This window comes from Polyergus mexicanus, unplaced genomic scaffold (genome assembly GCF_030449975.1).
Source record: "Polyergus mexicanus isolate NDT 795.1 unplaced genomic scaffold, iyPolMexi1.0 SCAF_1, whole genome shotgun sequence".
NCBI lineage: Eukaryota > Metazoa > Arthropoda > Insecta > Hymenoptera > Formicidae > Polyergus > Polyergus mexicanus.
The window spans coordinates 5976603-6001873 of NW_027223321.1; the positions used below are offsets into that span (position 1 = coordinate 5976603).

Sequence of the window (25271 nt, forward strand, 5' to 3'; positions counted from 1 at the left end):
CTCTCTCTCTCTCTCTCTCTCTCTCTCTCTGTTTCTTTTCCCTTCTCTTTCTTTCTCTCTTTATTTGACGAGAAAAAAAATTCACAATAAAAAAGACAGTCACTGACTTGACTAATATAATTCAAAAATTTATATATTATAATTCGAATATTTTCTAAAGAACTTATTAAAATTTCAAATTATTTCAAATTATTATACAGTTACATGTATAGTTAATAATATTTTAATTATATTATATAATTAATATATAATTATATATATAATAAATTATATATAATTTAAAATTATTTAATTTCTAATGTAATAAAAATATATTTAAAGTCGCATTTAATAATTAAATTAATAAAGTGTCGTGGTACTAAGATAATGAAAAAAAAAATTTCATACATTTTCATTTATTATGAGATAAATTCACATTAACGACAAGATATAATAAAGTCATACCTTAATTAAAAATATCTTAAAACTACTATTACGTGTTTTCTAGTATCTTCCTCATCTCATCTCTCTCGTAACATCTGGAAATAATCGATTTGGGCGGCGACGAATTTGCAAACAGCGTCGTAGAGTTAGGATTATACGGCGACGTAATTCTAATAATAACGGCAACCTCTTGGGTGATAATTACCAGAAGCCTTTACTACCGCGACGGCGTAAACTTCATCGAGCGTAAACCGATGGCGGGGTCGTTCTCAATCTTCTGGCGCATTCTGCCGTATGCAAATCACGCGGTGTGCCGTTGCGTCGTCGTCTTATCTCTCGCGCTTATTGCGTAGGCTCGCACACGCACGTGGACACGTGCGTCGCGGCGTCGCGCCCCGCCGGCCGAGAAGATGGGACAGGAGTTATTTCTGTCATCATCAGTCACTCGTAGCGGGCTTGGAGTCTTCACAGCGATGAAGGAGAAGAGAAGAGGAAGCGAGGAGCATAGAGCAGGAAAGGAGACTCCGATTTCGTGCGCGGATATGATACAATGCCGCGGCCTCTGCTCCTTTTCTGGAATCACCGCGATTCTCCCTCTCGTCGTGTTGCGACTATTACGGGAAGAGAGTGTACGTATGTACGTGTAGGAGAGAGTTGAAGTATATGAGATGCAAAGTGAAGGGAAAGCGATGGAGGCAGTAGTAAAAGGAGAACTCTTTTAAATTTAAAAATGTTTTCTTAGCAAACACTTAAATGGATGACTAATTATAGAAGTACTTAAATTATATAATTAATTTCGACGATGTATATCTTGAATATATGAATAAAAGGAATAAAGTAAAATGTATAAGTTTTCGATTAACTATATTTGAACAGATATATGGCGGATACTTTTATTAAAACGTTTTTCTAGAATATTTTCTCCTCCATAATTGTCGAAACATCTTTTCGTATTCTGATTTTTCAATTTCCCTAACATTTGCGATTATCTCTATCAAAAAGGAAAAAAAAAAAAAAGATCGTATTCGTGGGGTGGCGTTTCTCTTGAGTTACGCAATCCGGTCGTAAATGCGCGCGCACGTTTTGGGTGACAGGTCAATTGGAGAACGAAAGGATACACGGCGCATGCGCTCAAAACAAATGGCTTCGTAGTAAAGGCTCTCGAATCGAGCCTCGGCCAATTTTCCGATCACTCCTCCTAGGTCTTCCCTTTTACATGTCAACACGGAAACGGACCACGCCTATGTTCAGCACCTAGCATGTTTGCTATGCGTGGGACATGTATCCAGTGTTATAGCGCGTCGAATAAACCTCCTTGAAATTCGCGAAGCGATCGTTACAAGGATAGTTGTAAGGTGCACGCGGGAGAAACGGTCGTGATTCAGGATAATCGACGGGTTGCTTCGAAGACAGGAAAAATGGTACGTGTTACCTCGAACTCAATCGTTAGGATTTAAATCGTTCGTTGAATTTCCAGGAGAACGAGGAGCGAAGGTAACATATCCGGGATGTGCTGCGATGAAAGCTATTCTTGGCATGAGGAATGTGGCGGTGGTTAATGTTTTTCGAGAAGACAAAAAGGGTTGCGCTAAAATTGTCAGATTACAAAAACCGATAATGACAATATCTCGCCACAAACAACTTTTATTAGATTTTCATCGAGCTCTCTCTGCGCAAGAAAAAAAGAACACGCACAATTTATCTTACATACATATATTGCAATAACATATACACGATGTTCCAGACCAGGTCAATGAAACTTCGGGGTCTTGTAGGAAATTGAATTTAGAACAAAAAGATTCCTATAAATGTAGGTCCGGAAACGCTTCGTTAAAAAGTTATAGCTAATAAATTTTCTCTATAAGTAATTAGTTATGATCAAAATTTAATAAAAACATTTTTACGTTTGCATTACGAGTGTAGTGTTTACACAAAGACCAACGAAGGATGATCTGTCCAAGTTTTTGCTTTTTTTCTTGTTTTGAGCTCAGTTTTCTTTTGAACGCCTTATCAGAATTAAATGAAATTGGTATAATCTAGTTTGTTATTTAATCACCTATCAAATTTATGAAGGATTTTGAAGTTATTTTTAAAAATCATGCAAAAAAAAATGATTTTTCGAAGTTTATTAGCTATAACTTTTTAACAAAGCGTTCCCAGATCTATATTTATAGGAACTTTTTTTTCCAAATTCAATTTTCTATAAGATCCTGAAGTTTCATTGATCTGAAACACCCTATATACATATAATATAATATGTATAATAATAATAACGCATAATAAAACAATAATAATAATATATAATATAACAATATATACTGGGTGGCCCATTTTAATTCATCCAGTCGAATATCTCAAAAACCAAGGCCGGAAGAGAAAAATGTTTCAAACAAAAGTTGTGTGGCTTCAAGGGGGCCATAAAATGGTGACAATGATTTGACCTTGGAAAATCATTTGAAGGTCATGTGAAGGTCAACTTTAAAATCTTAAATGGAAACCCCCATTTTTTTATTTAGTATTCTTGTAGCTGATATCGAGAGCTTTCCAAAACACTATAATAAAGTATTTTTTTATTCGAATGATTTTCCAAGGTCAAATCATTGTCACCATCTTATGGCCCCCTTGAAGCCCCACAACTTTTGTTTGAAACATTTTTCTCTTCCGGGCTTGGTTTTTGAGATATTCGACTGGATGGATTAAAATGGCCCACCCAGTATAAATAATATAATACATCGCACAAAGAATCTCTTTGGAAATATTTATATCATAGAGCATTGATTTTTTTTTTTTTTTTTTTTTTTTTTGACAGTAGGAGAGATATTTGCATATTATTAGACGCTTTTAGAACAAGATGTCATTGTGTTTTCGCTTGCTCATTCAAACAACATCCTAGTCGCGAATAGGAGCGGTTCGGCAGACTGCAGTGCCCGACACGCGCACAATGCGTGTCTGCTCGTTTTCCGACGAACGCGCGCCCAGTTGCTTTCTTTCTACGCGCGCATAATACACGTAGTTTGGTGTAAGCAGCACGTCCGGGAGATTTCTGCCACGTTGTTCTTGAAATAGGGAGCTACGTGCGCGCGGATGGGGGCTTACTGGGACTTGTACAGATTCGTCATCGGATCCAAGCTTCGCCTTTTACGTACCCGAGACATTCGTTTTGTTAGGGAGTTTCTAGTGTGTGAGAGGGACGAGATGGCTCGAGGGGCGTGGGATGCTTTCGCGCGTTATTTGCATATGTCGCTTTCATGTATGGAAAGAGTGACTGATTAATCTTGATAATAATTTTAAACGCGTTGTGTAAAATAAAAAATTGCTGGGAACTAATAAATTAATATTATTCAATTTAATTAAAATTTCTCGATCGTCCAAATTTTCAGTTTTTTTTATTTTACAAGTAATAAATAAATATGTTATCTTTATATTAGTCAATTATTGATTAATCAAAATAACAGGGTTAATTAAAAACTGTTGAATAATTACTAATGATAGAACTATTTAATAATTGAAAATTATTAATAATAATTAAACTATTGAATAATTGATATTAAATGATATTTTGATAGTTTTGTTTATGTCGGCATCAATTCGGCTACAGGATAATTTTGATTGATATAGATTTATTATGATTGACAGTTGCGAAGGCAACTATTGAAGAAAGCAAACTTAATAAAAAAATGACAGAAGGTTCGTTAACGACGTGAAATATTGCAGCGTGATTAGCCGTAGTCTGATTAGCACCCGGTACATCGTTAACGATCTTTTCTCCCGATAGCACCTGTACGTGAGCGTTAACACACACAAGGCTGTTATTAAATATTATTTAGGCAAACGATACCACGAAGGATCATTATTATCCGCTCACGTGATAGCGTATGATCCACGCGAGGCGCGAGCATTAATCAAAAGTGTGATGGATGACGAGTCATCCACTCGCGGATAATACTGACAAAACGCAGCGATTTTTGGCGGGACAGAACGCATATATCCCACAACACATATCTTAAATCTGAGATAAAAATCAAGATTTTATTGTAAATATTTTATTGTAAACAAAATCAAGATGTTACAATGCAATAGAAATCTCGATATTTCTGTTTTATTTAAAAATTCCAGAAAAGTATAATGTATGAAGGAAATGACAAAGAGAGTTATATGTTAACAGTCATATTTTCCAAATAATAATAAGTTGAAATCTAAGAATTATTTATATATGTACGATTTAATTTAGGCAAATGAAAAATAGTACGATACGTTATTAGAGATGTTTTGATTGTACAATAGTAGCAAAAAACTGTTAAAATTAAAAAAGAAACATATTTACGTTTATACTGTTTGAAAAATCAAATAAGTAAATCCGGATTGTAAAAAGAATTAAAATGTTACAAAATAATATGGTTTTTAACGTCTTCGTAAAAGAAAATAGTTGTAATTAATATTTTCCTAATTTATGACAAAAGCTTTTGATCGTGAGTATCACTCGAAGAGTATCAACTGCAAGAAACAAAAAAAAAAAAAAGTAATTTGCAGAAAAAGAAAGAGAGAATATTTTTCTACAATTTTTAGCAAATAACTTTTAAACGAGTAAGTGGATGTGTATAATCAAGTTTTGCGCAAATATTTATTATAGTTTTTGCAATAATAATAATAATATATGAAAATTTTTATTTTGTTGACAATATTTTTTCTTTGTCAAACTTGTCAATACATGCGACGCGAAATACGCGATTTTCCATGAGAATCAATATTAACCTTAAACTTAAATAATTTTCAAGCCATTAAGAGAATTGTGCTCAATATTTTCATACATACTCAGAAGAAATAGTACAACAGTCTACGAAATTTTTATGCTTCTGCCAATGTTTTGACATATGACACATACATCCATAAAGTTTTTGTCAATCGGCACGAACGAGGAAGAGCCTCGATCGAACTGCTTCTTTCCACTGCAATTTCCGCGATGATCAATTCATTATCACTGGCGCGGCATGTCGCAAATTATCTTTTATCTCTCGCGGATAACTCGTCACGTTTCTTATATCGCCGTTCTCTCCATTCGTGTAAACCGTTCGATCTTGCGCGGAGAAACCGACGGAACCTGTTCGCTGCATCTCGTTGCACCATCTCGGACTTGTTCGCGCGCGCACGACTGGTTTCGCGTTGCGCTCTGTCAAAACCTGTTGATGGATGCGTCGCCTAGCAGAAAATGACGGGATCGTCCGCGTCGCTTCGATTACACAGTCTCCTTTTTCCTTTGTCGTGTTTGTCAGTTCTCCCGACCGCGGAGATGTCGCGTCCGCGAAAAATTGCAATTTTTTGTTGTATTGTAATTATAACTGACGATTGGTCGGATTAATTACACGTGCGCGTTTGTACGTTATATTAATTGACATCTCCGATCGATTGAAATTTACGTTCCGGAATCTCTCGAACGTCATGTATTTCTTGTAAAATTCTCAATTGTCAGAAGTTTGATTAATGTAAAATTACAATTTATTAAGGAGCAAGGATACAGATCTATCACTCATTCTCTCTTTTTTTTTCTCCCTCGTTTGCGATTTAAAAAAGAAGATGATTAATCATATTCATTTTTTATATAATGAATTATTTAATTCATTCTATTTAGAAATGGAAAGCACAGCAATTTATAAACCTGTCTAATAAAAATGTCAGGAGAAGAAACATCTCGGAAGACTAATGTAAAATTAGCTTTTCCCGCATGAATTTTTCACATGAAATGATTTTATGAGATGCTAATATACCTTCAACCTCACAGCAGATGTTTGCCAAATAAACATAGGAAACGGCTGGAGCCTGACACTCGCAATGATTTATCGACACCACACACTATTATAATATACCAATTCGTCAATAAAAGGCAGCAGTAAAATCTCGTAAAACGAAACTAAAAAAAGAATTTAAAAATAATTTTAAGATCGCGCGACTTTATTTCAGATTCTGACGAAAGTTTTAATGGTAACACAGTTAGAGCAGAGCCTCGAAAAAAACACATTGCCTCAATTTTATATCGGCAGTAAATTATGACAAGTCATAGCGTACTAATAAAAAATTCTCAAAACTCATGATAATATAATTATATGAAATTATATTTAATAATTAATTATTTAATAATAATTAGTTATTTTTAATAAATTAATTATATTTATAATAGAAAAATTGTTGAAACAGATTCACGTATTGTTATGCGATTTATTTTCTTTTATTATCAAACTCGATTTTATAAGAATTTCTTTTTTTAATTTTAGTTCCAAGAGGACCGTACGGTCATCGTTCAGTCCTCAACAAGAGTTTGAAAAATGGCGGTCTCTTTCCGTCTACGTTCAATGTCGCCGCGAAAGCGGATATATTCGTAAATGCGACATGCGGTGAGGAGGGCCCGGAGACCTTTTGCAAGCCCTCGGAGTTGTCGAGATGCGCCGTTTGCGATTCTAAGAGTCCTGATCCTGGCAAGAGGCGCAACATCAGCAACGTCCTCGATCCGAATCCTGGCAGATGGTGGCAGAGCCCTACGTTGGCCAGAGGCGATCACTACGAATACGTGACGATTCTCCTAGATCTGAAACAGGTAAATTTTCGTAATTATTTTCTGACGAATGCTGAAAATTTTGAAACAAATTGTTTCAAAAAATTTTACGTAATTTTACGTAATAAACAACATATGTGAAATTTTTGCACCTAAAAGAATGGGTGGACTCGCTTTTTAAAAGACTGCTTTGCAGTTTTCATTCATTATCTTTGTATATACATTTCACTTTCCTTCCATTTTCTGAATACGCCTATTCTCGAAACTCCTATGGGTTTGCATTACATCACGTTAAAGGGCCTTTGTTCCCGAAAAATCGTAAAACCTTTTTCCTCTCGTTAGACTCGTTTCTTGCATTATGCCCTTTGGTTCCAATTTATGTCGTCCGTTTGATGCCGACAGAGCCGAAGCAGACTGAGAAAGGGATAGATGCGAGAAACGAGAGAGAATAGAATAAGAAAATCAACAGATTTGCGTAAAATGAAACAGAGAAAGATCCCGATAGGAGGGGGGGGGGGACGGGGAAAGAGACAAAAAGGAACGGATAGAGAAGTTGGATCCCTTTAGAGGATTCCTTTCCGGAAATTTACGTGGCTGCTCGCAGGCATGTCCATGTGGCCCTTCGTCCTTTAACAAATTGTGAACGGCGGTAGAGAAAAACGTTTTAACGAGCATGGCGGTTCTTTTTGCTTTCTCATAGAGGAAGTTTTTTTTTTTTTTTTTTTTTTAAGGGTCGGTAATGAGGACGTAGCTGTAGAGTACTGCGAAATGGCTCTGCAGAATGTGTGGTGGTGTCGATACGACAGGCAAGGGTGAGCTAAATTTTGACGAGAGGGTATTTTATTTCAAGCGTAGAAAGGCTTCTAAAAAGCGTCGCTTTTATTCTGAGATTTTTATACGTGATTTTTCAACACGAAATCAAACTTCCGTAAATATTATAAGAAATTTTGTAAGAGAGTAAAAATAAAAAACTTGTTAATACAAATATTTATTTATTTAGTATGATATACGGGGCCCATTTACAGACAAAGATAAAATAGAAATTAATTTGCGTATACAAATAAGGATAAATAAAATTAAGAAAAAAAAGAAAATAATATTTTTTGTTCAAGAATATTTAGTGAAGAAATAATTTCACGTATAAAGCTTTGTTTAATTAATGAAAAATTAATATTTGCTCGAATTTTGCAATTTTTTATATTTTTATAACGAAACTATGATATATACAGTATGAAAATTAATACAATACATTTGCATATTTATTTAGATTGTTTACAAAAATTGTAGATTGCATTTTGAACCTTAGAAATAGACCGGATGGTAATTAAAGGTTGATTGTTCCAACGTTCGACGAACGCGCACGTGCAATTTGTTAATTGATCCTTCATATCCATACGATAGTCGGAGGGTCCTGAGTATAATTGATGCGTTAATATGCTCGTAGAATCCGCAGCGTATCGCAATAATGAACACGTTAAGATAGGCGAAATCTCGATGTGTAATTAGGAATTGGAGGACCGCAATCTCTTGTTGGCCCTTAATTGGATTCTGATTGCGAACCTAATCCTTTCTCCCCGTTCAGGATATCTTGCGCGTCGTGGGTGTGTCGTTTCACAAAAGCCGATTCTCCTGTAACGATCCATAATTAAGAGACCTGATTGAACGAAATTAATACCATGCGGGCAATAGAATTTTCTAAATAAAAAATAAATTTACTTTTGGCGTAACGGAAATCGGACGATCGGACTTTTAATGATCATTGACGATGGCCTCTCTCTCTCTCTCTCTCTCGCACACATACAATTATAATCCCATTTGCTAATGTGTAATTATACTGTGGACATTTTTGCCACGAGAGAATTAATATCGCGCGGTCGCGATATAAATTGTGTTGTTAAATACAAACTTCAATGTTAAACGATAATATATTATCAGTATTTAATTAAGTGGAGAAACATGGCCAATGATGAAAATCGTAACGTTAATGTTAAAGATAATAAAGTCAATTTTTATTACCTCATAATCGGTCTTATATAATATTTCAACGCGTAATGAATGAATTAATTAAAATTAATAACGATACGTTGTATGAAGAAACATATTATGAGCTATTTTGAAAGATAAAGAAAAAGATAGTACACGCAGTGGATTTTTCTAAAAGGTAAGAACATAAAATCCACAGCCCGAGGCATTTCTCTTCGGATGATATAATCCTACGAATTTGCCTTCTTTATAAAGAAAAGATAGCCGGCGATTTATTGCGACATTTTTAAATTACGACTCATGGATATCGGGAATGATTATACTAATCGGCGAATAAGTGGTACGCGGCAGAGCATATTTATGATTCTTGTTAACGTTCATTGCGCTTATTAATTTTACAACCGTCCAACGTTACTCGTGATTGTCTCTTTAATCTCGCGAATCAGCGTTAAATCGCAGATGCACCAATATTGTTGTTTTTAACGATGTTATATTGCCATTATAATTGTGAACTGATTTATGACTATTCAAATCGAGAAAAAAAAAAAACAAACGATAATCGCTTTAGCATCCGCGGAAAATTGTGACGATTTGAAATTAATATTTAATATTATTACATTAATTTGGAATAGCACTTTGATAATTTTTTCTAAAATTGAGAAAGGTAATATAAGTTATTTTATTTAATCACTGAAAATAATTTTGGAAAGATTTAATAAAAATCTGATAAGATTATTTATTATTAATTCTGTTATAATAATGAAACTAAAAATAATTTTGGAAAGATGTAATGAAAATTTCATAAGATTATTTATTATTAATTCTGTTATAATAACGAAACTATAAAATTAGCATTTACTAGTTCAATCTTTTTTTTTTTTTTTATGGAAAGATGAACATGTAACGTTGGAAAATTTGTGTTTTCTTGTTAAAAAATATGCCGGTTAAAATTTATGTGTTAATTTAATTCATATTCCTGTTGTGTTAATTGAACTCAAGTGTTAAATTATTTAAACGATTGAAAAAAAGTTAAAAATAACACAACGTAAAAATATATTTAATTTTACACAATAAATATATTTCGTATTATTAGTGATAGCATTTAACTGTTAAAATTTACAGAAAAAAATATTGATTTTATTCTACAATAAGAGTAACAATGACTTAGAGACCATCAATAACATTTTTCCATGTTAATTTTATCATAAAAAAAATATGTACATTTTACACAAAATTTATTTCCAATTATTTTGAGATTTGCATTTACTTTGTATTAAAATATTAACATAATATTAATGTCGCTATTTAACATATTCATATTACGTTAAATTAACACAAAAATTTGTGTGGATTGTTTGGGACATGTGATATCTGTTAAATTTTACACAATTTTTTTAATTGTGTCACGATAATAAGAATAATATTTATCGCGTAATGTAGAGAAGAGTCGATGCTTATTTCCTGATTTTCCAAAAAAAAAGAATACTCACGCGTTGGTCGGTGTCTCATCTCGTGTACCAACTTCTGTTTGCGCTACTGATTGACATGACCAAGTGCCAAGATCGGTCCCGCCTCCCACGCGAAGGTATCCGGTGAAATAAATTAATTTGTTCGTGCCGAAAAGGGGCCGCTTTGATGGACAACCTTTATCTCGGTGTATATGGCGAAGGGGCCGAGATGATGTTGCGCAATAATTAACAGACGGCTACAAATGATCGGCAAACATTAAGAAAGGAGCTGTCGCCGCCGTAATTCTTGCGGGATTCTCGACTTACCGCTTTTCGGTATAATGGAAGAGGAGGAGCGACCATCGTTGCAGGAAATTTATTGATATTCTTAATAAAGTTTGAATTTTTGGAAAATGCATTCAATATATTCTGAATACGAAAATAAATTGATTATATGTATGTCATTAACGAAATATTGGGTTGAGTAAAAAGTCATTGTGTATTTTTTGTATGTTTTTCAAAGTCATTTATTTATATAAAGAACAAAGATCAATCAATGATATATTTTCCGTTTTGTTCGATGACCTTTTGCCATCTTTCGGTGAGCTTCATAATTCCCCGTTCGTAGAAGGACCTGTCTTTATTGGCGAAAAACTGAACAAGGTGCTGATTTACCGCCTCATCTAAATTTAACGTTATTTCACGCAAGGAGTTTTGAAGAGAGCGAAACAAGTGGAAGTCTGACGGCGCAAGGTCAGGCGAGTATACTGGGTGGGGCAACACATTTCATCCAATAATTTTTGACGGGTCGCCAAAAATGTGTGTGGTCTCGCGTTGTCATGATGGAACACAACTCCTTTACGATTGACGAGCTCCGGACGTTTCTGGATGACAGATTCGTTCAAACTGTCCAATTGCCGACAGTACACATCCGAATTGATTGTTCGGTTCCTTGGTAGGAGCTCAAAAAACACCACACCCTTCCAATCCCACCACACTGAGGGCATAACCTTCCTCTGATGGAGTTCTGCTTTTAAAGTCGTTTGAGGCGAATCATCACGTCGGGACCAAGACCGTTTGTGTTCCACATTGTTGTAAACAATCCACTTCTCATCACCAGTTATCATTTGTTTCAAAAAAGAATCGTTTTCTTCACGTTTCATGAGCATATCGCAGATGTTTATACGCGCCGTCAAATGAACTTCTTTGAGTTCATAAGGAATCCAAATATCGAGTTTGCTTACGTATCCCAGCTTCTTTAGGTGGACGTGAACACTTTTTTGACTGATCTTCAATGTTTCTGCAATCTTTCGTGTCGTGTAACGTGGGTTTGACTTGATCAATGCCTTTATTTTGTCGTCATCAACCTCGGTGGGCCTTCCTGACCGAGGAGCATCTTTGAGATCAAAATTACCAGCGCGGAATTTCTTGAACCAGTTTTGGCACTGACGTTCTTGTAGAGCATCGTCACCGTAAACTTTACGCAATTTTTCACAAGCTTGACGCGCGTTCTTCCCTTTACGGAAGTAATACAGTAAAATATGGCGAAAATGCACAGTTTGGTCTTCCATCTTCAACTTGTTGTAAAATCTCCAAAACTCAACCAAATCGCTCAATTTTTTTTTTAGAATGAAGCTTAAACCGTCAGCTGTTAAACGATATATGACAAACATATGTGTGAATGACTCTAGTACTGCCAAAACTGAACTAATGCCATCTGTTGCAAAAATACGCAATGACTTTTTACTCAACCCAATATATCTTTTTAACACCGTTATGAAATAATTTTTAAAAATTAAATAAAAGAGAGAGAAGAGGAGTTATCATTGGCCAATCTTTATATCGTGGCAAGGAAATTCATCAGCATTTTCATTGTCAATGAAGAAAATTTATTTCATATATTTTGCGAAGAAGAGAGAAAGATAAAGAAACAGAGAGTAAATAAATCGCTGTGATCGCTAATTAAATATCTTTCGTAACAATTTAGACAAGTTACACAAATTTATTATATCTATAATTAAAAATTTTTAAATTCTTCTCGAAATATATGATATGACACTTTAAAAACGCATTCAAAAAGCTATAAATATCAAGAGTATCAATCGACACGTTCGCGATATCGCGCGTGCTATCACTCGTGCGGATCGCCAAAAGGACAAGTGATCCTGAAAAAAGGATCATGGAAGGGATCGGAGTACACGTCAAACCATCATCTCTCTCGAATAGCGTTGAAACGAAACGGGTGAGTTATCAACCGTGGATCAACGGTACCTCTAACCCCGCGGCGAGACATCGAAGGTGAAAAGGAGCAACGAATGGTACTCGAGACGAACGATTGAACCCAGCCCGAATCCTTCATTGTTCACGGATTAGCGAGTCGAGTCGCTGTCGTCCCTTGAACGTCTGTTCGAGGTCCTCGAACCTGTGCGCGCGCGCGCCCATCTTCTTCATCGGCCGGGTGAATGAATCATCTTCTCTGGGCGGGCTGCTGGGGAACTGGAACTGCGGGGGGAAGGAGGGAGAGATGGAGCAGACGAAGTCACGAAAATAATACCTCGTGGGGTGGAAGATCGTTTCACGTCCGAAGAGGGGATTTGTTCTTTTTTCCTATTCATGAACCCCGAGCCTTGCGGGATCGCGCGGATGATGTATACGTATGTTATACGACGAGGTTATCGTGGCTTTTTATCCGGATTTTATGGCCGTCTAATATCGTACGTTATTGGATTGTTATGAATCGTGAGGCGCCTTACATGCATTAACGGGGGGTGTCTACTCTCTGAAAAAACCTAGGAAACCTGGAATTCTCAGGGATTTTATTTTAATCTTGAAAAATCAGGGAATTCTCATGGAATTTTATTCGAGAAATTTTTTCAAAAATTCTCTCTTTCATCATTTTGTTCTTATATTGCAAGCATCGACAATTTTATTGGTCAATGATTGTGAATTATATGCTTCAAATATATTATGAATATATATATCTTTCTCTCTTTGATTATGATGTTCATTGTCATAGCAAAAAATACTGGATACACAATACTGAGTACACATTTTTTATTGTAATTCTTACAATTAATAATAGAAAATGAAAATATTAAGCGAATGAAAAATGCTTATCTTACAAAAGTCATTCAGTTATTTTCAATACATTTTTAAATTTAATATCTAAAATTCTAGTGGTTTATTTTTTCTTTGTATGTGAATGAAAAGTATTAGAAAACGCACATAAAAAAAAAAAAAATTTAAAAAAATTTTATCTAAAAATTGTCTAATTTTACCTGGAATTTTGAACAAATAACCTGAAAAATGAGGGAATTCTCAGAGAATTTTTTGACAAGCTTTGAATGGACACCCTGATTAAGTCGAACGCAACGTGATTCTCTCCGTGATGTATCATGCAAAATTCTACCATAAAAATTTAGAGCAATATCGAAGCGTAAATTTTTATCTGTAAAACTTATTATGAATTAATTAATAATAAATAAATTTCTCCTGAATATACATGGTGTCCCAAATTTAAATGGCAAAACTTCAAGAGCGCGTAGGGGACCGAAAAACTAAGACAAGAAGTCCTTTAGAGTCCTTGCTCGTTCTTGCTCCATTTTAGAGAAAATCGCAAAAATTCAATCTCTCATTGTTAGTTGCTCTCTCGAGTTGATTGGCACCGAATAAACTTTCTGCTTTCAAGGTTCCTTACATACGTAAACACTTGATGTTATCCTTTACGGTGCCAATCAATTCAAGAGAGCAATTAAGAGACCGAATCATAGATACGGTGCACCAAATATCACTAGATCAATGTCTAGTTGCAATTAATGAGCTCAGTGCTGGATGTAATGCCTGCATTGCTGCAAGAGGGCAACATTTTGAACAATATCTGCATTAAATAGATGATAACATAAATAAAATGTAAATAAATAAGTAAAAAAAAAAAAAAACTTGTTTTGTTTGATTTTATATATTATTATGCTTATATAATAAATCTATATAAAAATCATCATGAATCATGATAGTCTCGATCGAGATCGTTGAACCTGCTTAAGGTGATGGCTGGGCGGCTTCGTGGCTTTTATCGGGACAGCCACCGTTGCGGCACGTCACGAATTTACCTCGTAATTCAATTCCCACGGCCAGTGGCGATAATTACAGACCGCGGCGCGCGGCCCTTATATACGATCGAGCCGCGATCGGCCATCTTTTTGCCTTCTGCTGACCGTTGATCGTCGCTATGCAGGGCAAGGCGATTAAACGAGATTTTCTTCGTCCTCCGGTGTGATGGAACTCTAATCGTAAGCGATAATCGTATCATGAATTCACGGTCGTCAATTAGAAGAAATGAATCAAACTTATAAGCAGGTCATAATCGAATTTATTATTAAGCATGTTACACAATTTAAATAAAATCACGTATTAAGAGGAAAATACTTATACTATCAAGGTATAATTAAATATATCATTTTGCCTGAATATATTATTTGAATTGAAATTTTGCTTTTATTTTTAATCTTAATTTTCTCATGTTTATAAATTCTAGAGATTCTTAATAGATTTAATTTATTGGAGGAGAGAATTGAGTTTCTATTTTAACTCTCTGAAACTGGTAATAAATAATTTTCTACTTACAGGTTTAAAGGGAGAATTTTCGGCAAAATTATAAATTAAATAGTTTCAAAAGAAACTGATCCAATTATATTCAAAGTATCAACGTAATATTACCCCTTTTCATCAGGGTAATATATTAGATTAAAAATTGAAGTCAAAGTAGAAAAAAAATGTCGACTCAGGTAAAATTGAAAATTGTTTAAGTTTTTTCTTTGATGCTTTGCTTATTTTTTTTTTTTTCTCTTTAATTTAGATCTCTATATCAGTAATTCTGAATTCGATGAAGAGGTCGGTCCCCCCGCGTACTATACGCGATCGATCGATTAAGCGCCGTATGTGAGATCGTTCCCTTGCCCCTTTTCTTGCTTCCATACTTTTTTTCTTGCATCTCTCCATGAAAACCTGCCGAGTGAATGGCGTGAATTATTATCTGGGTCCTCGTTCGAACCGACAGGGACTTGATTATTAAGATATTTCGTGGCTCAACGATATTACTACCTGCCTCATTGAAGCTTCCTTGGCAACAGGTACGCGGCACACGACCGTAGCGTTTGCGGCGCTTCACGCGCGTAAATTGGTCTTCTTTGATTCGCGAAACCGGCCGATAATTAAAACGTCCTTTTATTTATGGGACGAAAGTTTTACGGGACGTTATCCTCGCGGCCTGTTGCAATAAGAGAACCGCGAGGCGAGAAGACACGCAAGCGATTCGCGCTCGTATCGAAAGATTGGCTTTCGTTAAGTTAAGAAGCGGAACGAAATTTAAAGCGACATTTTACTCATCACGCCGAGAATTTTACTTAATCGCTAGATATTATGCCCTTGCGCCTTTCGCAAACGAGCTGATCAAGAACGTAACGTAATTAAATTTTGATTTGTTTATCATGATGATACACATAAAAGTATTACGTATGCGATAGAATTTGTGGTTTATTTGAAATTCTATCAGCAACGCATGAATTTATTACGTAACGTTTAAAACGTAAACGGAAAATTTACATCCCAGTTTATATTCATTCGCGAAAGATTGCTCCTTGTCAAACATACTTGAGTCAATGAGAAAAATTAACTTATCACGTTTTTACAAATGTGTAAAATATTTCTCGGCTAGTCATCGTTTGATGAAAATTTATGGGAGAATGCGATGATGGTTTGTCGTGGCCGGTCATGCCGGAACGAAATGTGAGAAAATCAAGGTGTAAGGGAATAAATCGGCAATAAATCGAATACCCGCTATTTCGCTCCTTAACTGAAAGTTCAGTGAACGCGAGACGCTGCAAAGATAAAGATAAAGATTTTTGTTCACTGAGCTTTTCAAGGTCATTCAAAATTCACAAATAATGTCACCAACTAACAGATTTTGTAAAACCCTGCTATGTTTGTTTCAAACATTTTTCAAAAAAATCAATACCTTCCGAGATTTGACTATTCGGCAGTCCGAATTTTTCATGTTTGACTGGTTATAACTCGATAACTGTCACATTATTGAGCTTTGTGCCCATTACATCTTTTGTTCAGTAGGTCATAAGCTACAACATATGTAAAAACCAATTGATTTGACCGGGACAGATTTTCCATATGATTAGTGCGGGGTTCTTTATTTTAAGTTCTATCGAGTTATTTTTGATAGATTTTTTAATGCTGATTACAAATCTGGCCATAAAAATGGCGTATCGCGTCAAGTTTTTGAGAAAAATTCAATCAAAGTTGCTAAAATAGGTGGTTTTGAGACTTTTGCGTGAGTTATATCTTTCGATGGGGACATGCTCCAGAAAGCGATAACAGTCTCAAAATGAAGCTCAAGACTTATACTTTATGATAAAAATGCCGAAAGTTCCAGGCAGGAAAGATTTTTCTGGAAAAAAAAAAAAAAAAAAAAAAATCTTATTTCGTCGACCAGTGTTATTATTACATTTAAATTATTTGATGCGACTGATGCGATGTAGCCGTTCATATTTGAAAAAATGTAGTACATCGCGATATAAACATTATCGAGGATCGTAATTGGCGTGCCGTCCGTAACTCGAAGACTTTAAAATGGAGAGCGTGAATAAATCGAATGCATTTTTTATTTCTGCACCTCGTGTCGATTAATTTAATTACTTCGAATTATATTGAAACAAGCGACATCACGTCTGAGCGAAATATATGCGGATCATTTGCATTCGCCCTTTACTCTCGTTCATTCTGCGCTCCGCGTTCTCTTAATTGGGATCGCGGAATTTCATCTCGACAATCGATCGATCGTATCGGGGGAGTTTACGACTGCTAAGAATTATTATCACACGTATAACGCGTAACAGGATGACGGTATCAATTTCGAGCCGCGCGATTTTTGCGTAGCTCGAAATAAAACATTTCATTTCGAGTAAACAATTCATCCCTCCGCGCATCATCAATAATAATTCCACATTTAGAAATAACGACGGAGATTCATTCTGTATTTAAAGCGATCCACCACGTCGTTACAGTCTGACAACTTTACGGCAATTAAGCTTGTACTACGCGATGCGCGCGCTTTCGAGTTATTTTTAAGTCCGGACAGAGACTCCGCGAGGGAGAAAGAGGGAAAACGGATATAGACGGATGCGCTTGAATCGCAGCGATGTGCACGCGAGAGTAGCGGAGGGTTAACGATCGAAAATTTGGGAAGGGGGGGAATTTTTCGTTCGCCTCTTCCTTCCGTTCGTCGCTTCCCTTCGACGAGGAGACTCTCGCGGCCGAGCAGAAATAAATGCGCCGGACCGTCGTTTATGGTGACCGATCTTACGTTGCGGGTATATGGGAGCAGGTATTTACCCGAGCGGAGATTATACACGGTGCCTGCATACTTTCGGCTTTAGGGCATGGACGAGGCGGACGAGTATTCGCGTCGCGCCGTTCCTTAACCGAGGGAAGAACGCGGTAGGAGAGAGGAGAGAAAAAAAAAATTAAAAAAAGATCTCGATCGAGAGGAGCCGCGACTCTCGATGTGCTTTCGCCTCCGTATCGCTGATTCGAAATCGAATTATTCGGTCGATTAACCGTCTTAAGGTGGGTATACACTTAGCGAACGAACACCGAACGAACAGCGAATCTCGCACGAATTGTCTTTGATGTACCGCTTCATGAGGGAATCGAGCCGAATGCGAATCGAACGTTCTGTTCGCATTCGCTTTGGCGTATATATCTGCTGAATGATAATAATGAACGTTTGCATTCGCTGTTCATTCGGTGTTCGTTCGCTAAGTGTATACCCATCTTTATATTGGTGCGGCTTTTCGATCCTGATCAGTTATCTCTCGTTGCGCGCAAGATTTCTTTCTTATTCGTTTTGAGTATTTTCCATTAAGTATTCTCTCTCTTGTTAAAATTTTCAATATATTAATTATATGATATTTGATATATTGGCATAATTTTAAAATTTTTCGAATTTTTTTGGATTTAAAATTATTTTATTTTATATTTTTATAAACATTATTAATAAATATATAGAGAGGGTGATGTTCCGGAATTAAATATCAAAACTTCGGGAGTGGGGGGGGGGATCGATGAATTAAGAAAAAAAGTTCTTTAGAGATTTGCTTGTCTTACTTCGCTCGGGAAAAAAAATTTGCAAAGGAAACAAACAAATTTTCACCAAAAAACTTAAAACAACACTAAAATTATCAAAATTATCACTTGCTTTTCATTTATTTATTACTTAAATAATAAATTATAATACAATTTTCACTTATTTATTACGTAATTAAGTATAATAAATAAGTGAAAAAACGAGAACTTTTTCGTTTCAATTTATTTATTTATTTACACTTATTTATTCATATTGTCACTTTCTTAATAACAGCAGGAATGTAACATAAACCAAAGTAAACAGAACAATACAATAATCTCAGGTTATCGCGTATTTATTTACAATCCCCTAATTTTACTTCAAGAAGATTTTAATTCTCTCCCTTTTCTTAATTCCTCCACAACTTTTATCTTATTAGTACTTTTCAATATAAGCCTAATAATTTTGATGTTGTTTTAAATTTTTTAATAAAAACTTTTTCGTTTTTTTGTGATTTTCTTCAAAACGAAACAAAAACAAGCAAATTTCTAAAGGACTTTTCTCTTAGTTTATCGATTCCCCACACGCTCCCAAAGTTTTGACATTTAAGATAAATGTGCATATTAGATTACACCTCACCGATGACTTTGACCTTGACATATGTTGTCAAGGACATGACCCTGAGTAACTTTTCCATATAACTTAACCGGCGGTCTCTTATAGTTTCTGAGATATTTAATGTTAACATTTGGGTAATAATATAGAGACAGAAGATATAACCTAACCCTTTTTGGTAATTGTGCAGAATAGGAGAGACAAAGTCCGCCCCAAAATTGTTGCATGGATGAAAAAGTATATGCGTGGACGCAGTTGGTTACGCATCTCCCTACGGGGGGGTTCCACTTCCAAAAGATATAACCTAACCCAAACCTATTTCTGAAAATTTAGCTTGAATTATACAACATAACCCAAACCAAAGAAATAGGTTTGGGTTAGGTTATATCTTCCGAGAGTCCCTCCTTAGAGTAGACGGAACTTACTGTGTGCACTCATATACTTTACAAAGCAAAGCGAAGTCTGTCCCACAATCGTTGTGTGGATGGGAAAGTATATGCGTGGACGTAGTTGGTTACGCATCTCCCTACGGGAGGGCTCCACTTCCAAAAGTTATAACCTAACCCAAACCTATTTCTGAAAATTTGACTTGAATTATACAACGTAACCCAACCTAAAGAAATAGATTTGGGTTAGGTTATATCTTCCGGAAGTGGAATCCCCCTTTAGAGGAGATGCTTAATAAATTGCGCTTGTCACGGATTCTTCTGAAAATTATTACGATTGAATCTGTTAGGTTCGGAGGAGATCGTTTGGAGAAACAACCGTAAATGTCCAACGACTTCTAACTTGCTCTCGCGTTGATAACCGAGAGACACTTAAACGGCCCAAAGTATTCGGCGATATAGAATTGATATAACGCGTTGCGAAGGGTCCTTCTCATCACGACTCTGACCCTCTTTTAAAGGAGTCTGGGCAATTCTCTTTGAGAAACCGAATCGTGTCGTAAAAAAATCGACGGCCTTGGACCACCCAGGGCTCGCGATAATACGTTTCCCCGAACTTTCTCGAGTAATGAAGGCGATTCTGCTCGTAACAAACCGCTTCGAAAGACGTTACGTCCGCGCGTCGCGGTGTAAGTTAAAACGACGGGCCCTCTCACGTCACTCTCACAATCACGCTTTTCCCTTTAACGACGGTCCACTTTGCAATTCAACCGGCGAGCTACGGTATGACGCATCTCATTTTTTAGCCGCATCCTTTATACCCGCATCCTCCTTAATTCTCGTGACTGACAGATTAAATTTCATATGCTTGCATACAAATATCGCGTAAAAATTATATTTTGGGAGAGAGAAAGAGAAGGGAGATGAGAATTCATATTAAATAATATTTTTAAAAATATTGTATATTTTTAATAAAATGTAAAATTGATCTTCCGAGAAATTTCGTTATGTCAGATCGCACTTACTTCCTGGTTGCTTCGGGCTTTTCGGATTAATTTCACCGGCGCGCCGATCACGATTTCTAGTTAACGCGCGACGAAAGCGCTCGCCGATGCAACATGCTCGAATGACTTTTGGCAACCATCGGCGAAACGCGGGCCAAGCCGAGGGATCAGATTGGCAAGAGACCAGGACGTGGGATCCTTCGCGGCAGACCGCGCGGTGTCCGCCGGTCTCGCTCACGTCGGTCAAGCCCGAAAACGCGCTTCCCGTGAGAATTCTCACCTCGAGGAGCGTCGTGATAGTCGTAACCCGCTACGCAAATAATTCGCCGCATAAATAATACGGCGAGTGTGCTCTCCGTTGCTTTGAGGAATAAATATGTTGTACAATATATCTCGGATCGCGTAAGAACCGGGTACAATATCCAATTAAAATTAATGAGGGAAAGGATATATTGTTCCATTAAAAATATCATATATGAGTTTTCATCTCTCAGAAATTAATATGAGACTTTTATAGACTTTTATGTGCGTGAAAATAATTTGTCAGTTGGAGAATCGCATAATTTTTTTTTCATACGTGTTTTCATCAGTCTCCTCTTGATTACTTTTCGCTAATTGCAATCTGCCAATATAATTATATATTATTTTAAATGGCGAATGAAATTGCAGCTATGTTTTTGCGATTTTCATCGAGTAATAATATACGATGAGGCAGAATACATCGTCAAATTGCTGCTTCGGTAACGATATAAATTGCTCCATCGTAATGTCGCGCGGGGTCGTTGCACCATCTTACACTTACGTACATGTCTAAATCCAATTTTATGGAGCTTCCCTCTTTACGGACTCCGACATATGTGCAAATCGAATTTCGCTCTTCATCAAATAATCATTTCCCTCGGCGACGTTTCCCATAATTTGATTCCGCTCGCATCGACCGACGTAAGAATTCGATTTCCAAACGTAGTCGTCCGCGAAAATCGTATCTTCCCTTACCATGTCAATTTTAATTTGTCTCGATTATTAGCGATAACGAATAAATGAAGGAATACGAGGGAGAGCTAAAAAGTAGAGGAGTTTCCGTAATTTTTCGTACTCCATTGATTCTTTTTTTGCAAAATAAATGTAAAACTTTTTACGTGCGGTTACATTTTATTGATGAAATAAAAGCAATATTGCTGATAAAACATATAAATAACTATATAAATTATTCAGGGTGTCTATTCTTTGGAAAAACCTAAAAAACCTGGAATTCTCTGGAATTTCATTTTTACCTTGAAAAATCAAAAAATTCTCATGGAATTTCATTCGAATTCGGGGAATTTTTTCAAAAATTCTCTCTTTGATCATTGTGTTCTTATATTGCAACCATCGGCAATCTGATTGGTCAATGATTTTGAATTATATGTTTCAAATATATTATAAATATATATCTTTCTTTTTTTGGTTACATGTTCATTGTCATAGCAAAAAATATTGAATACATAATACTGAGTACACATTTTTTATTGTAATTCTTACAATTAATGATAAAAAATGAAAATATTATGCAAATGAAAAATGCTTGTCTCACAAAAATCATTCAGTTCTTTTCAATACAATTTTAAATTTAATAGTATTAGGTGTATAACTTTGCTTCCGCCGTTTTTTTTCCGAAATTCGAGGCTTTATTGTAAAAAACTAGTTATACATTTTGAAATTGCTTGTTGAGTCACTCCCAATGATCGTGCCAATTCTTTTTGACTTTGACTCGAGTCTTCATTAAGTAATGTCTCCAATTCTGCATCTTCGAGAACCTTCTCTCTTCCACCGCTATGCCGGTCTTCGACGTGAAAATCACCGTTCTTGAAGCGTTGAAACCACTCACGACACGTTCTTTCACTAATAGCGGCTTCACCATAAGTATTTGAGAGCATTCGATGAGCCTCAGCCGCAGATTTCTTCATATTGAAGCAGAAAATTAAAACCTCCCGCAAATGACGAGAATTTGGCTCGTAAACTGACATTTTCAATCGAGAATAACTTTATGATGCAGACACAAATCGACTAATGTTTCTATGGGGTTATGTTGACAGATGCCCAAGTTTATTGCATGACGTCTACGATCTATTTATTTCGACCACTACTTACCGCTAAAGCCATCTATAGGAAAACGACGGAAGCAAAGTTGTACACCTAATAAAAACTTATTTTTCCTTTGTATGAGCGAAAAGCATTAGAAAACGTATACTAAATAAAACTTATTTTAAAAGGTTCCATCTAAAAATTCTCTAATTTTATCTAGAATTTTAAATAAATTATCTAAAAAATCAGGGAATTTTCTTACGAGCTTTCAATAGACATCCTGTTATTCTTCATTTTTATTTGTCTTCGTGAATAATTTTATTTTTCGGGTCTCGATCATACGGTTCCGCAAACCATAATCCATTATCCATTGGACGGCATTCGGGATGAGAGTCGTCTCGGCTGGAATAATATCAGTTTACATGTACGCGATCGTCGAGAGAAAAGAGACGCGGAATCCCTCGCGGCCTTAAAGGCTTTTAGTAATCTTATATTCAGCAGAGAAATTTCAGGGATCGCCTCGTTGACACGAGTCCCGGTGATCGGATTATGTCATCTCGCATTACCTTAAATCCATCCGCAATTAATACGTCCATATTTTAGTGATGGTAACGCGATATTTGCCCGATAAATCTGATAGTTTCATGCATATATTGCCCGTGCATCGGACCGAGACGTGGTAGCAGAGACATGACGTGTTATCAAAATAAGTTATAAATAAGCTACTAGGAGAAGAAAAAGGAAGAGATGATGAGCATGAATACGACTGTATTTTATACTACATGCTAGATCCGAGCGAAAACACGCATGTTTGATCAACTTTGAAAATTTTGCGCACGTACTTGGCTTAAATAAATTGTCGCATTTGATTGCGAAATATTAACTCTCGATATTAACAAGAAATTCTCGAATGAAATCTAGTTACAACAGGATCGCCTTTTTATATTATTTAGATTAAATATTTTTTTAATTTTATTATCACATATACACTCTACATTATAATTATATTCTCTGCCATAAAATTATATTATTATAAAATTATAAAATTTGCATGTTATCTTTTAAGAAGAAGTTTGACAAGGTTTTACACTTCTCAAACGTTACATATATTAATCGCGTATGACTATGTCGGACATAATGTGTAATAACACCGTCTGGAGCGTGAAAATATCCCGAAGCTAGAATTCATTCGGTTCTATTGATGTCAGCGGTTTCCTATTAAGTTAATCGTGCGAGAACAACTAATTAAATATTTCTAGAGAAATTTACATTCGCGCGACTTTCCGGTGTATTATGTTAGCGATTCGATTCGAGGAAAGCGTGTTCGATGTCACGATATGGGTATATTTATAAATAGTAAAAGAATCTTACCTGTCGGACACTCCCCGAGCATTTTTACGGGCGCGCTGTTTCTAAGAAAGGTAGCAATAAGCAGTTGATTTAATAACATATCTCGCGCGTATTTGCCGCGCAACGTTTTCCGGTGCAATCGACGATAACACGTTACGTCGACTTATCCATGAGGATATTTAATTGACTCGTTTATCCAATTATTCTACCTTGAATGAATAATATCAGGCGCTAGTCATTTAATCGCGTATCGCGCGCGTCGATTTTCTAAGATCTCATGTCATTGCGATTAGAATGTGCAGTTTCATTGTGACAGTTTAGAATAATTAATCACGCGCGTTTATAAATGTGTAAAATAAAAAGAAATATTTATGTGTTAATTTGCTGAAATTATATAGATCCGCGCGAATTAATCATACAAAGATCCGGATACCAATGACGGATATTTAATTAAAACAATGTTCAATCAATCATGACAATCGTTATTGTCGATAAGCGCGAATTTTTAGGTCTATTCACGTGGGAGTGGAAAGGAGGCGTCAATCTTACAAGATAATCGCTTTTGTTTCACATCCATATTTTACCCCGCTATTTCACCCTTCGATCGACGTGGGCTCCTCCGTGGGTCGACAATGAAGAGAAAATATTTTAACGATACGTGGCGCGTTGACGAGAAAAATCATCTAATAATATAGCTCCCGCAGCCTGTTTCTCGATATTCTCTATATAAGAGAAAAGAAAAGAAATCTACAAATTGATCTCGCAACGAAGTGTTTAAAAAAAAATAATAAAATCGTATAAATTTAATTTTATCCTTACACTCGCGATATATAAATGGGGGGAGGGGGGGAACGTACAATTTTAACAAATATATATATATATTTTTGCATTCTTGCTTTTACAAGCTTCTCTCTCTCTCTTCTTCTCTTATTAAATCATAATTTACTTTCTCTATACTTGTAGTTTTGAATATTTCATATTTAAATACGTATTTATTTGACATTGTTTTCGATTAAGTTATTAAAATATTTAATTTTTTTTAATAATTAATGTATTATGTAGATGTAAATCGAGTTGCATAGGGGATAACACATTTTATCAACTTCTCATTTTTACAATTATAGAAAATGATGATAACAATGAGATCTACTATGAGAAATGAAGAAATATCCTATTGTATGTATCCTTATTATATGTATAATGTTTTAACTTTTACACTAAAAAGACATACCTATTAAAATCTTTTATGCTTTTCGAATTTTGTGATTTTTATTTAAATAAAAAATATGATACTAATAGAGAAGAACAGGAAAGAAAATA

The 25271-nt window shown here is 35.6% G+C and overlaps 1 protein-coding gene across 1 annotated transcript in view; it reads left to right on the plus strand.

Moving 5' to 3' along the window:
• The window catches only part of Wb (wing blister), a 227041-nt gene that overhangs the window by 34115 nt on the left and 167655 nt on the right, over window positions 1–25271 (plus strand). The window contains exon 2 of the mRNA XM_070296247.1: window positions 6690–7009. Within this exon, the coding sequence (XP_070152348.1) occupies window positions 6690–7009 (320 nt within the window). The remainder of the gene's footprint in view (window positions 1–6689; window positions 7010–25271) is intronic.